This window comes from Bos mutus, chromosome X, assembly GCF_027580195.1.
Source record: "Bos mutus isolate GX-2022 chromosome X, NWIPB_WYAK_1.1, whole genome shotgun sequence".
In the NCBI taxonomy this organism is placed as follows: Eukaryota; Metazoa; Chordata; class Mammalia; order Artiodactyla; family Bovidae; genus Bos; species Bos mutus.
Window position 1 is genome coordinate 112,714,893 of NC_091646.1, and position 15,027 is coordinate 112,729,919.

At 47.6% G+C, this 15,027-nt stretch overlaps 1 protein-coding gene across 4 annotated transcripts in view; it reads left to right on the forward strand.

Moving 5' to 3' along the window:
* Nucleotides 1–311: 311 nt before the first annotated feature.
* Nucleotides 312–15,027, forward strand: part of WWC3 (WWC family member 3) — a 110,311-nt gene continuing 95,595 nt past the window's right edge. For 2 of the 4 annotated variants that reach the window (XM_070366453.1, XM_070366455.1), the window contains exon 1: nt 312–947. In XM_070366453.1, coding sequence (XP_070222554.1) covers nt 655–947 — 293 coding nt within the window. In that variant the 5' untranslated portion in view covers nt 312–654. The remainder of the gene's footprint in view (nt 948–15,027) is intronic. The other 2 variants (XM_070366456.1, XM_070366457.1) reach the window with 1 other exon arrangement.

A 15,027-nucleotide genomic window follows, 5' to 3' on the forward strand; every position in this document is an offset into this window, starting at 1 on the left:
CGGTTTCCCGGCGAGGCCCAAGGAGGTGGTGGAGGAGAGAAGAGGGAGGAGCGCGCGGAGCAGGAGGGGAAGACCGAGGAGCAGGGGGCGAGCGTTGGGAGGGTTGGAACAGCCGGCGGGGGAGGAGGAGTAGAAGCAGCGGGCGGGGGTGAGGGGGTCGGGGCCAGAAGGGCCGAGAGCCAAGGAGCCCCCAAGGGAGATTGGAGGCGGAGCAGCCAAGGGAGATCGAAGGGCTTGCAGCAAGCAGGGGAGGAGCCGCGGAGGACGAAGGGGTGGAGGGAGGGCCGGGCCCACCGACAGGGCGGGGCCTGTGTAGCCCCGCCCCTAAGACGGTGCTGTGAAACGAAGATGGCCGGGCGAGCCGCGGGAACTGAGGGGCTGCCGGCAGCGGCTGCGGCAGCTCTAGGGCTGTGACTCCACGCGCGGCGGCCACCCGAGTGATCCAGGCACTGCAGGCGGCGGCGCGCAGGGCCGGGTGGGCGGCAGGCGGCAGGAGGCAGGCGGGCACCGGTGCGCGGGCGCCGGGCGGAGGATGCACCGGGCGCGGCGGGCGGGTCCCCGCGGCCGCCCCCGCGCCCCGAGCGCCGGGCCTTAGTGCTGGCGGACGAGGCGGCGCGCGTGGGGCGGCCGGGCGGCGGCGGGGCCCGCGCCGTCATGCCGTGGCTGAGCGGCGGCCGGCGGCGGCGGCGGGGACAGCCCCGCGAGGCCCCGCGGGAGCCACCGCAACCGGCGCAGCCCCCGCGGGAGCCGCCGCCGGCCGCGCCCCCCGCCGCGGTCCCCGTGCCCCCCGCGCCCTCGGCGCCCTCCGCGCCGCCACCGCTTCGGGCCCGGGAGAGCGCCGAGCTGCCGCTGCCTGCCGGCTGGGAGGAGGCGCGCGACTACGATGGCCGAGTCTTCTACATCGACCACAACACGCGCCAGACGTCGTGGATCGACCCCCGCGACCGGTAAGGGGGGGAGCGTGGGCTAGGGTTAGGGCGCCCCATACCTTGGGCCCAGGGAGAGGATTGAGGACCCGGGGGGCCTCCGGGGTCTGGGCGAAGATCGTCCGTCCTCCGGGCCCAGAGAGGATCCGGGCGCCCCCACCCTCGGGACCCTGGCCGAAGATCGAGGCTCCCCCTCTCCCGGCCTCGAGCCCCTGGTGTGCGGAGCCCCGGCTTCCACCGCGGGACGAACACTCTGACTTGGTTCCCTCACGTCACCCGCTGACCGATGCCTGGGAGCTGGGCGCCTGTAATTTCCTCTCCAGGGGCTGATGGATGGCCATCTTCCTTTTTCCGCCGCAGTCTCGCCCATCCCTGCCGGGCCTCTGCGGCCCACCGCCCCCGACTGTGGGCCCACAGGCGCCCCTCAGCCCCGCGGTGGCCAGATGAGCTGTCATCTTGTAGCACAACCGTGCGTCCCAGCCTCGTGGTGTGGGTTCCTTGTCTGGCGGCTTCAGCCTAGTTTTCAGCGAGGACTGTGCCAGATGGGACACTTCAGAGTCTTTGGAGTAACCATCAAACTGGGGTGGTTACTCTTCAGCGCCTTAGAAAGTGACTTCAAATTCTAGTTGAAAAAGCCTTGTGTACTGCGGCCAGAATGGACTATGATTAGACCCATATGCTTCTGGGATAAAGGGAAAACAAGAGTTGAATTTTAGGTTTCCTTTCTGTGCAAGATCTGAGGAGAGCCTTCAGTTGTCTCATTATTCATGTGAATGAATCCCCCGGAGTGAAAAACGGATGCTTCCGAAAGCAGTGCTAGATTGCCATTGAGTTTCACGTAATGACTTTTTCGGTAACATTTTGTTCCATTGCCTGTTGGTTTCAGTGGTTCAGCTGCTTTTGGGGAGAGGCATTTCGGGATTCTCTTGAAACCCAGGGATTCCAGTGATTATCTGATATCTTGTCCTCTCTGGAGCAACTTCTCTCCAGGTTGGGCCTGAGTACCAGAAAGGAAATACTGCAAGCTTCCCAAATGATTTTAAGACTTGAAAAGGCCCAGCGTGGTGATGGGCTCTTACATCCTCCTACCTGCACAGGAAAGGCAGTGCTACATGGCACTGGCCTTTGAAAATAAACTTTTCAGGAGGGAAGCTGCTGAATTATTGTTTGAAGATTTCTCTAGGTTCAAATAGGGGAAGACAAAGAAAGGCAAAAGGCTCGTGGTTCCCTAACATTCTCTTTGAACCTGGCCAACTTCTGGACTCAAACTCAGAGAAATTATAGCACAGTTTATTGGCTTAAAAAGGTGCTTCGTTATTTTGAAAATCAGGTGAGATCATATTATAATTTTAACTAAAGCCTAGAGCCACAGCTGTCTGATCAAGCCTTGGAAGGTTCTGGAGTTGGTAGAACTGCTTTGAATGTGGTGCCCTTCTATGTTCTATGTCTGTTAAAAATCCAAACAACTGGAAAATGAACCAATTAAAAGTACTGTTTTGCTTAGAAAAGGTGAAGACCCATTTTATGAAGATAATATAAAACAGTTGTGGTCACATTGGAGTGTAGATTCATGAGGAAAAGTATAAATGCAAAAATTTTAATTTTATTGGCACAATTCAAGACATAGGTGAGCTGACCTACAGAAGACAGCTGGTAGAAACTTCCTTTCTGTGTATTTCATACTCATTGCCTGCGTTCCTCTTTCCAGAAAGCTGTGTTACCGAATGACATTTTCATCCTTTTCAGACATCACTCATGCTACAAATTTTTAAAAAGTCCAGTTTCTAATGCTCAGAGCGTCGATGGAGTGAACAAAAGTGGATGTTTTGCATTTTTTTGTAAAGTAAAAACATGTGTACAGTTTTATGAGACATTGTTTTTATAGTGAGTGAAAATTCAGTAGGGGACAGCTTGCACTTCAGCTCCCATAATACCTTGCCCGAAATATGTATGGAATGTTCAGCAAGCCACAAACATTTAAGTGGAGTCTACGAAAGGGTGTAAATGCTGTAATAGTCATTCTCCTTCTTCTTTCAAAACAGAGTCCTGCCGATTTTTATTAGTGACTGGTTATCCTTTAAGGTTGTGATTGGTTTTTATGATATGGAAAAAATTGTGTGTTGGAGCACAGCATTTTCTCCTTGTGTATCTGACACTTAAAACCCTTTTTGAGTCGAGTTTGATTCACACGACCTGAAAACGGTATTCAAGAAATGAAGACTTTACCCAAACAGCTTCCAAATGGAAAACTGTCAGAAGAGGCAAATAAATAGGTTCTTAAAGACAATGAAATTATGGAGAAATAGATGAATGTAGTTGGTAGGTGAAGATTCTTGCTGACTGAAAGCATTTCATATATAATTTATGAAAACTGTAATAGCATAAAATATGCTGCTGTAAGCAAGGTAACCGAGGGCCAAGGGTTGTGAACAAACTCTTCTAGAGTTGTACAGTAATTCCATTCAGTGTTGTGTCTAACAGCATTTGTATTGCCAGCTCAGGGCATGTTGGTGAATTATTGTAGCTGTACTTTCTTTTTCACGTTACAACAAAGAGGTTGCAAACCTAGGGAAATATCTTTACAGATGTGGTTACAGATGTGTAAAAAAATCTCAGTATTTTCAAAACAGAATTCTTTAATTTTTAAAAAATTAATTAATTTATTTTAATTGGAGGTTAATTACTTTACAATATTGTAGTGGTTTTCGCCATACATTCACATGAATCAGCCATGGGTATACATGTGTCCCCCATCCTGAACCCCCTCCCACCTCCCTCCCCATCCTATCCCTCAGGGTCATCCCAGTGTACCGGCCCTGAGCACCCTGTCTCATGCATCGAGCCTGGACTGGTGATCTATTTCACATATGGTAATATACATCAAAACAGAAATTTTTTAGTTGGATTATGAACACACTGCAGGTTTAAATTCACTATCTCTGCAGATCAGTACTGTGCATATAATTTTCATAGTTGTCTGGGAGTCATACCCCAAAACTTTGTTTAAAAATAAACAGTTGGAACTTCCCTGGCAGTCCAGTGATTAAGACTCCTTGTTCCCAATGCAGGGACACGGGTTCGATTCCTGGTCAGGGAACTAAAATTCCACATGCTGCACGGTGAAGCCAAAAAAATCAAATCAACCAGTCAATAAAGTTAATTCACTGTTTCTGTGACTGGTATTTTCTGTGGGTGAGTTGTGTGTGGTTTACATTAGTGGCACATATGTATTCCACATATATTAACTTGGAGGTCAGTGGCCACTTTATAAAAAGGTATTTACCATTTAGATGGAAAATACGGGAAGAACTTTTTTGCCTCTCTTAGAAAAATTCAGTGCCTTTGATGGTTGTATATACGTCTGCTTCTTTTGACGTTGTATTGTTATTAACCTTTAGATGGACTGAGCAGTTGAAACTTACTGTTCTGTTTTCCATAGCTCAGTTGGGACTGTACATTACTGGAAATGCCAACCTCAGGCACTTTAAGAGTGGTGGACATAGCACATTTGAGATCAAAGCAGAGTATAAACGATCAGGATGATGGTGGCAGGCCCAGATTACATTATGACAAAAGCTTTTAGGTATCCATTTGTTCACTAGCTGGGGTTTGACCTGCGCCACATGGAGAAATCCTGTGATATATCAAAAGTCCTTTGAACAGGCTATTGCTTTAAAGAGAAAACAATCCATGGTTCTCGAATTTTGCCAGGTTGGAGCCCCACATAACAGGGCCAGATGACACCATTGCTGTCTTCTTAGAACCTGTATTCAGTGTTAATTAATAGGAGGTTTACTGTATTTTGGGCTTCCCTGATGGCTCAGCAGTAAAGAATCTGCCTGCAATCCAGGAGACACAGGAGGTATGTGTTCGATCCCTGTGTCGGGAAGATCCCTTGGAGAACGAAATGACAACCCATTCCAGTATTCTTGTCTGGGAAATCCCATGGACAGAGGAGCCTCGCAGGCTACAGTTCATGAGGTTGCAAAGAGTCGGACACGACTGAGCATGCACTCAACTCAACTTAGTATATTTATCCCACAGGGTCTATTTTGGGATTATTATCAACTTTGTGATAAATAATGATTTTTCCACTTTTCATTCTTTAAGATTATAGGTGTGTTTGTGTGTGTGTGTGTATTTGTATATACATAGAGGAGTGTCTTGCTTTTAAATCCATAAAGAGGGGACTTCTGTAAGAATCTTCTTCCATTTAGATTATCAACAACCATTTCTTGATTTGTTCTTGGTCTAATATCTTTCTTTTTTTTCTTTAAGAAAAGTGAGTGGAAAAGTCATTCATTTCTAAAAATAGCTCCCGGATGTTTGGAAATCTCTAAGTTTCCTTTTCTTCCCTGTCGCTCTGATTTTGGAAGTGGAAATTGTGTTTCCCCTTCTCCCGTAGGTTCTACTGTAGAAACCCGTGGGTCAAATGACGTGTTAAAGGTCACTTTAACACTTGAGCCCAGTGAGCTCTTCTTGCCCAGGTCCTTTTGCTATTTGGCTGCCTTTCCAGTAAATTCAGTAAAAGTAATCTGATGGAATAAAAGCAGAGCTAAAATTTCCTGAGTTCAGTTATTCTCATTTAAATCCAGTCAAATGAAGTAATATTTATAGGTTCTTGGCCTCCTGTGTGCTAGGATAGTGGATGGAGACCAGGTTTGTGTGGGAGATGGGAGACCCAGAAAATGTAGACAGTGGTGGTTGCCAGACACCCTCAGCAGAAGGTGGTGGCTTCTGAGAAAAGGAGGTGGCTCACTAGAGCCTGGGAGTTCTTTATCCTTGTCCATTGTCTCCTAGGTTGAGTGTATCTCATGCTTCCTTAGCACTGGGGATGAGAAGAATGCTGTGGACAAGGAACTGCTAGGTATTTGAAATAAGGATGGGAACCGGTTAGCTTGACTGACCCAGAGTCTTTGTGTTAGGCAGGTCAGGCCCAGGCAAGACTACGTGGAGCTTGAATCCTCCAGCTTTGGGCTTCAAAGAGCCAGGATGGCCTCTTTCCTCTCCTCATCTTGCATGTGAGGGCCACAGCCAAGGGGTACGTCCCACCCACTGTGGGAGGAACTGGGACTTGAGCTGAATCTTCTGACCATGATCCAATGCTCTGTCACAGACGCCACCCCACTGCCCTGTCCCTATTCAATTTGAGGCATCCTGCCTCTCTTCATTCGTTTGTTGGCTCATCTGTCCATTCATTCTGTAACTGTTTCACAGCCTCCCCATCTCAGGCACCCTTCCGGGTCCAGGAAGCACCAGTGGCGAGCACCAGCAGACAGGTGCCTGCCTCCCGTGGGGCTCACATGTGCTCATGTTCTATTTACCCTGAGGCCTCACTGTGTTCTTCCTGCCTCCTGCTTTCTTCCCGCTGGGGTCCCTTGGGTCTTAGGACATACGAGGGGTGCTGCTTGTGGGCCACACACTCCAGGGCACTGTCACTGAAAGCTGACAAAGGCTGCGTGAGCTGTCAGTGGGACGATGATGGAACTGAAGCCCAGGGGCTTGCCTTAGTAACCTTGCTTCCCAGAGCCAACAAAGAACGCGTCTGTCTGACTCCAGACTTGAACCGAAATCTACTGTCTATACCTTCCCCTCCCTTGGCTCGGTAACCGTGTGCCCCCTGTGCTATGTTCGATTCCCCTGGTTACTTTTATCTTATATTCATTGTTGTTTGATATTTAACAGACCTCCTCCCTACCCCTCCCACCCAGATAGAAGAATGGCGCTCCAGAGATGTCCATGGCCTAGTCTCCTAAATTGATTAATGTTACCTTCCCACAGAAATGGCCTTGGTAGGTGGGATTAAGTTAAGAATCCTGAAATGAGGTGATCATCCTGGATTATCTGGCTGGGCTTAGGGTAAGCAGAAGAGTCCTGACCAGAGGGAAGCAGAACACTCAAAGTCAGAGAAGGAGATGCGACAGCAGAAGCAGATGTTGGAGCTGTGTGGCCAGGAGCCAAGGAATGTAGGCGGCCTCTCAAATCCGGAAGAGCCAGGAGGTGTATATTTCCTTCGTGCTTCCAGATGGAATGCGGCCCTGCCAACACCTTGCTATTGGCCGAATGAAACTGATTTTTGACTTCTGACCTCCAAAACTGTGAGACGGTAAACATGTGTTGTGTTAAACCACCTGCTTTGTGGCAGTTCCTCACAGCAGCAGTAGGAAACTCCTGCACCCTGTGTGTTGTTTTCCCAGAGAGAATGGAAGGGTCTGGTCAGCCTGGTGTTGTTTGATAAGAGCCGCATGGGCTGAGGTGTCCTGGGTGCTCAGGGGCTGCTGGGCCAGGCATTTTACATCCGTTTTTCTCCCAGGCTCCTCACAACACCCCTAGGAGTCCTGTTCCTTGTGAATGGGGCCTGGAGTTTCAGTCATGTGAGGCACCAAGTCCTGCTTGATGAGCTAGCCACGTATAAGCGATGGACAGGGTGCACTTCTGAGAGAAGAGGGCAGTCAGAAATTGTCAGAGGTTTTCACAGAGGCTGATGGACCTGAGCTAGAGATAGTCAGGGCTCTTGGATTAGAAAAATTGAGGATTATGTCAGAGAAATTGTGACGAGACAAGCAGTGTACAGGACTTAGCCAACACTTGAATTAAGGCAGGGGAAACCAGGAGGTGGGGGATGTCAAAGGAACCTTTTTTGCTGACACCTTAGGAGTAGTTGGGACTCAGCAGGGGCCGGGGTGGAGGCCTCCTATTAACCCCACTATTAACCATCACTATTTTTGCCACCATTGTTGATGATGGTGTTATGTTCAGTGATTTGGTTATGTAGAGAAACAAGTGGGGTCATTCAGCGTGCTGTACTGCTGATAGACAGGGGCCTAAAGGGTGTCCAAACTGAGCAGGTATTACTTTAGACTGGGGTTTTGGAGCCCTGGCACTGTAAATGTTTCAGTTCAGTCACCGAGTTGTGTCCAATTCAGGCTTCCCTGTCCATCACTAACTCCCAGAGCTTGCTCAAACTCACGTCCATTGAGTCAGTGATGCCGTCCAACCATCTCACCCTCTGTCGTCCCCTTCTCCTCTCGTCTTCAGTCTTTCCCAGCCTCAGGGTCTTTTCCAACAAGTCAGTTCTTCACATCATATGGCCAAAGGATTGGAGCTTCAGCTTCAGCATCAGTCCTTCCAAAGAATAGTTGGGACTGATTTCCTTTAAGATTGACTGGTTTGATCTCCTTGCTGTCCAAGGGACTCAAGAGTCTCCTCCAAGCTGTGTCTGTGAATGTTTAGGGGTGGGTAGTCCTTTATTGTTGGACTGTCCTGCATAGTGGAGTATAGTTAACAGGACACCTGGACAGGTTGCAGCATTTCTGGTCTCTCTGCTGAATGCCTGCCAGTAGCGCACCTCTCCAAGTCACGGCAAAACCAAAAGTGACTTCAGACATGACCAAGTGTCTGCCAGGGAGCCAGGTGGCCTAATGAAGATGCTCAGTTGTGTCCATCTCTTTGTGACCCCATGGACTGTAACCCGTCAGGCTCCTCTGTCCATGGGATTCTCCAGGCCAGAATACTGGAGTGGGTTGCCATGCCCTTCTCCAGGGGATCTTACCGACCCAGGGATGGAACCCATGTCTCCTGCATTGCAGGTGGATTCTTTACCATTTGAGGCACCAGAGAAGCCCTCACCTACCATAGAACGTACCATTTTAAAGTGCACCATTTAGTGGTTGTTCATACATTTACAAGGTTGTGTGACCACCACTGCTGTGTGATTCCAGAGTAGTTTCATCGCCTCAGAGAGAAAGCCTGTACCCATTAATAGTCATTCCCTATCTCCCCATCTCTTGGCAACACGAGTCTGTTCTCTGTGTCTCCAGATTTGTCTGTTCTAGACATTTCGTGTACGTGGAGTCATGCAGTCTGCGGACTCCTGCGTCTGGCTTATCTCACTCGGCATCATGTTTTCGAGATCTGTCCACATCGCAGCCTGGATCAGTGCTCCATTCTCTTTCCTTGCCAAATACTGTTCCCTGGTGGGGCTGCTGCCTTGGAGCAACCCACCTGTCCAGGTGTCCTTGCAGGATCTAGGAAGTAACTGTGTCTTTAATTCGACGAATGTCAGCTCCTAGCTGTTTTACTCACAGAAAAATGACCATTCCTCTGTTTACAGTGTCAAAATATAAACATGACCTTGTGTACTCGGTGGGGGAAAAAAAAAAAAAAAAGAGCTCTCAGACTGGCTGTGATCAGCTGTTGTCTGTTCTCATTGGTCTTCTGCTTGTTTTGGCTCCTTGGGAATGGGGAGCAGGCTTCGCCGCTGGAGATGTGCACAGTCTCAAGCTGGCTGGGAGCTTCAGGAATGCTGGCACCTCTGCACCAGGGCCAGGTAGCCCTGAGTTTTAAGCTCTCCTGGAGATTACAATGTACAGCCAGGAGTCACAGTGTAGCCCCAGGGCTAGTAGAGAAGTGAGGCATAGGAGGTGCTGATGGTTAACAGAATTAGGGGACTGGGTGCATTTATGAATTTTTCTTTGCCAGTTGGGCAAAGATGGTCATCTGTCTCATTCAGAAGGAAGAGAAGGTGCCCTCATCCTGTGCCTCATTGCTTGCAAGACTGCAGGACCTTGCCTGTTGTGTCAGGGACCAGGCTGTGTCACTCCAGCCAATTCACCAGGGCTCCAGTCTCCAAGGGGTGGGGGAAGCCTGGCATTCAGAGAGCAGCCCAGAGATGGTCTGGCTGCAGCCAGCCATCCTCGCCCCCTCCCCTCCACTGCCCTGTCCAGAAATGCCCCTCTTCAAAGAGGAAAGGAAAGATTGTAAAGGGTGGTGGTGGGAGGGGGTGGTGCTGGCCTGACGTAGGCCCTTCTGAGGCCTGTGGTACTCATTTATGAAACTTAACGCACTTCATGGGATGGACCAACTTTAATGCCAAAGGAGGGAAAAGCTTGGTAAAAATTAATTGCTTGACATCCTAGTGACCAAAGAGCTGCCTGATGGAGTTTTTCTTTGCAAGCAGCTGTGCGCACTTCTCTCCTGCAGACCAGCCCCCCCACCCGCCACACCCCAAGGCTCTTCGGGCGCTGTGCTCCGATACACAGGTGTGCATGCCTGCCCTTTAATAAAATGTGCAGGCCCTCAGGGACCTTGGGGTGTTTTTCTATGACATGGGGGACCCACTGAAGCATTCCTTCCTGCCTTATTGGAATGACACAATGTGGAAATATGCAGAACATGAGAAACTCCCCAGCTGCCCCCCTCCCTGGTAGAGCAGCATGATAATAGCTTGCTGTGTGTGGCCTTTTCTCCACCTGTGCCTAAGTGTATGTGCAGAGGCCCAGATCTTTGTTTCACAACTTTACATAAATGCAATATTGCTGTCAAAAAAAATTATTTTTCTGTGACTTGCTGTTTTCATTTAACACTATGTCTAGATGCTCTTTCCACCGTCAGATTGTAGAGGTCTACGACCATGCTCTAAAAAAACTTGTTTTTATTGAGGTAGCATTCACAAAACAAAATAACTCATTTAAAAATAAACTACTCAGTAGCACTTGGTACATCATCAGTGTTGTATAGCCACCCACTCTATGCAGTTCCAGAACATTTCCATCAGCCCAGAAGGAAACCTTGTGGCCATGAAGCAGTGGCTCCCCATCCCTCCTTGCCCAGCCCTGGCAACCACCAAGCCACCAGTCTACTTCCTGTCTCCGGATTTACCTGTCTGGGCTTTTCATACAGGTGAAATCCTCTCTATTTAATTCTGTACACATGGCTTCTTATGTCAGGCTTTTCTCACCTCACCTAATATTAGTGAGGTTCCTCCACATTGTAGGGACCTGGTTTTGTGCTTTTGCTCTTAATGCAGAGGACACACCGTCCTGTGATCCTGAGGGCTGCCAGGTGAACTTTGCCCACAGGAGCTGCTGTCACCCTTTAAGAAAAATCAACAGAGGGTCAAAGAAAAGAACATCTTAATTTAGGTTTTAGTTTGTTACTTTGAGAAAGAGAGAGTCTAAAATATTTCACATTTCTTTTTAAAATTAGGCACAAGTAGCCAGAAACGAGCATGTGGTAGGATTTTTAATAATCTAGATGTGCCCTGTGAGATGGAGGATGAAAAGTGTTAGCTGCTCAGTCGTGTTCGACTCTTTGCGACTCCATGGAAGGTATCCCGCCCTGTCCATAGAGTTCTCCAGGCAAGAATACTGGAGTGGGTTGCCATTCCCTTATCAAGGGGATCTTCCCTACCCAGGCATTGACTTGGGGTCTCTTGCATTGCAGGCAGATTCTTTACCATCTGAGCCACCAGGGAAACCCCTGATGATGGAAGATAACACATAATTAATATATCCTAGCCCTTTTCCTCAAGGTAATGCAAATACAGCTGGGGAAACAAGAAGGACCTATAGAAAATAATAGGCCAGCAACGCAGCGGTTACCAGCCTGCTGCCAGGGTCGGTGGCGGGGGCAGTGAATGGGGGGAAGACGGTCAGCCTTGAAGTCAGAGAATCTCGAGGGTCCAAGTACACTCCTGTGCCTTCACCATGCCCCCACACAAGTCCCTGAAGTTCCTTGTGGGTGGATTCTCTTACATGTACGAGAACAACAAGGCTTGTCAGTCGCTGAACTGATGGCTGCCCCTGGGAGGTCTTAGGACAGGGGCTGGCAAACAGCAGCCTACAAGCTGAATCCGGCTGGCCACCTGCTTTTTATACAGCCTGCCAGATAAGAATGGGATTTCCACTTTTAATTGGTTGAGAAAGAAAGAAGAGTGATGTGGATTTCAAGTCTGTGTCTATAGATAAAGTTTTATTGGAGCACAGCCACACTCACGTGATTAGTTATTGTCTGTGGCGGCTTTTACCCTTTAAGGGCAAAGTTGAGTCTCTGGACAGAGACCATGTGGCTTGCAGAACTGGAAATATCTACTGTCTGGCCCTTGATAGAAAACCATTTGTGGACCTCTCAGGAGAATACTGGGTCTAATCAAGGTGACTATTAGTTACTGGGGGTTGGGTGGGCAGGGGTGGGGCGGGAGACACAGGATAGGAAGACCCCTGCAGGAAATAGGAAGACCCCAGCAGGAAGTCTAACCAACCAGAGAAAAGGTGCTCAGAATCATAAAATCCAATGAGGGACCCTTTTGTTACATGAACCCTCTCAGTAGAGATTTTTGTCCTCCCCCACCTGCCCCAAGGATGCTGCATCTAACTGTCATAAGACAACCAAGGCAAGTTAGATTAGATTATTTAAACAACATGCCTATTAAGACTACAGTTGACCCTTAAACAACTTGAGTGTGGACTGTATCAGTCCATCAGATATTTTTTTCAGTAGTGAACACTACAGCACAGAACTGTGGATACACAGGGCTGACTATAAGTTATATGCAGATATTCAACTTTGTGGTGGCTAAAGAAAGTGAGTGAAAGTGCTAGTCATTCAGTTGTGTCCGACTCTTTGTGACCCTGTATGGATTGTAGCCTGCCTGGCTCCTCTGTCCATGGAATTCTGCAGGCAAGAATACTGGAGTGGGTAGCCATTCCCTTTTCCAGGAGGTCTTCCTGACCCAGGGATTAAACCCTGGTGGCCTGTCATATACCCCAATACAAAATACAAAGTTTAAAATTGTGGGGAAATAAAAGAAACTAAGGTTTCAAGGTACAAAAAGTTTTAGTTCTTGGGAGAATTCAGATATGGGACTCTCATTCTTTTGTGTTCCTAGGTAAGCAAGAGCCCCGTTCTCCCATCTGTGCTCTATGAACTTGTATGGTCTTTAAAGGCCAGTTACAGGAATTGTGAATTGTGTGCATGCATATCTGTGCTTGCTCACAGCTGCTTTCCACCTTCCCTTATCCCCTTCACAGACCTGGAACCACAGAAAGACCCCTTGGGACCCCACAGCTACTGATCCATGATGTCCAGAAAGGCAAATCCATCCAAGTGGATTAGTGGTTGCCTGGGGGTGGAGTTAGGAAAGGGGAGTGGGAACCAAGGGTATGATTGGGGTGATGGAAATGTTCTAAAATGTCCTAAATGTTGTACATCTAAGTAAATTTACTAAAAATCATTGAAATTATACATAAAATGGGATGATTTTAGGGTTCATAGATGATACCACAGTCAAGTTGTTTGTAAAATTCTTTTAAAGTAGTCTTATTTTTAAATTCAGGTGGTTACCTTGTCTTAATAGTTGAACAGACCAGGCTACGTAAATTAGGCTGGCAGCCTCTAACCATGCAGAAGGCTTCTGGTTTTCTCAAAATGTTCATACAATGATTCCAGACACTTACCAAGAAGCCACATGTTAACATTGCCCAGGAATTTGACTGACTGTAAGGGAAGAGTACCACCAGCAACAGCCTGATTTTACTAGGTTAAAAATACAGTTGATTTCACGAGGCAACTGACTCTTTCATTCAGAGGGATTTATCTTACAGAAAGACTTCCTAGCACTGCTGTCCATTTTAGAAAAGTTGATGTGGTATGTGATTATGTGTCAGTGTTTGGGGTGAAATGAAATTTGTGGATGAAGGACCAATTGATACTTGGCGCTTTGGAGATGAGCATTTTTATCTTTCACATGTTTTTGAAAGAACATCTTAAAACTGTATTGTATGCTTCTTATTTCTTCTTGGATTTACTACAGTGTAACATTTTCTTGATAGTTAAGGTTTGTATGCATGAACATGGATAATTGTGTGTTCTTGGAATGTACCAGTAACCACAGAGACCACTCAGACGTGGTTAGCCTTGATTTTAGGCATGGATGGTCTTGAGTTTGACTTAAGGCTCTATTGTTTCATGTGTGCCCTAAGGCAGTATTTGGAGTCTCTGAACCTTGTGGTTTCTTCTTTCAGAGATGGGGACACTAAGGTCAATGTCTAGTGTGTAGTAGACACTCACATTTTAATTGTTCTTGTGGTCATACTGAATAAATAGTCATTCAGTTTAGTGATTCTTCATCTTTTCTTTCCTGCCCATCAAAATTTTCTCCTTCTATTATGTCACTTATACTTTTGAGTTGCTTGCTTCATTTTCTTCTCCTTGTGTACCCCTGGTGACCCACCAGAGTAAGGACAAGTGCTCAAAGAGTGCATGATAACTTTTTTCTCTCTGCTTGGAGCTGTTCTTTGCATTCCCTTGGTTTTGTGGCTGGGAACCTGAAGTTGCTAGAAATGAAATGTTACGAAGAGGTTAGTACAGAGCCATCAAGCTTTGTGGGTACAGGGCTAGGTAGTACTGGGGGAGAATAGATACATGTATATGTATGGCCGAGTTCCTTCACTGTCCACCTGAAACTGTCACAGCATTGTTAATCGGCTGTACCCCAATACAAAATAAAAAGGAAAAAAAGGGGCTAGGTAGTAAGTGTTTTAGGCTTGGCTGGCCTTAGAGTCACTGTTGCAAGTGCTCAGCTCTGCTTTTGTGGCTAAAAAGCAGTCATGTGTGCATGCTAGGTCGCTTCAGTTGTGTCTGACTCTTTGTGACCCTATGGACTGTAGCCCGCCAGGTTCCTCTGTCCATGGGATTCTCCAGGCCAGAATACTGGAGTGGGTTACGATTTCCTCCTCCTGGGGATCTTCCCTACCCAGGGATCAAACCTGTGTCTCTTATATCTTATGCATTGGCAGGCAGGTGCTTTACTGTTTGAGACACCTGGGAAGCCCAAAAACAGTCATAGGCAATTCCTAAATGTGAACGTGCCTGACTGTGTTCAATAAAACTTACTTACAGAGAAAGGAGGCAGGCTGGGTTTGGCCCTTGGAACCTAGTTTGCTGACTGGTGATCGACATCATGCTTGTTTGTATACTGTGTTAATACCACCGAAGCTCTTACATCTTCAGCTTTCGTTGTAGTTGTGTTAGCTTGGATACAGATCTGAAAACACCCCAAATATGTACAGAAATTGATTTCCAGGTAGAGATGTCATGTTGTGGAATTTGGTCTTTGTAATATTCAGTGACGTTAGAGGTTTTACAGATTCACATCACATGGTGAGATCTTGTTTCATAATCAATAGACACGTAACATTGGACAGGTATTAAGAATTGAGAATTAAGAAGTTGGGCTTCCCTGATGGTCCAGTGGTTAAGAATCCACCTGCCAACTCGGGGGACATGGGTTCAATCCCTGCTCCGGGAAGGTCCCACATGT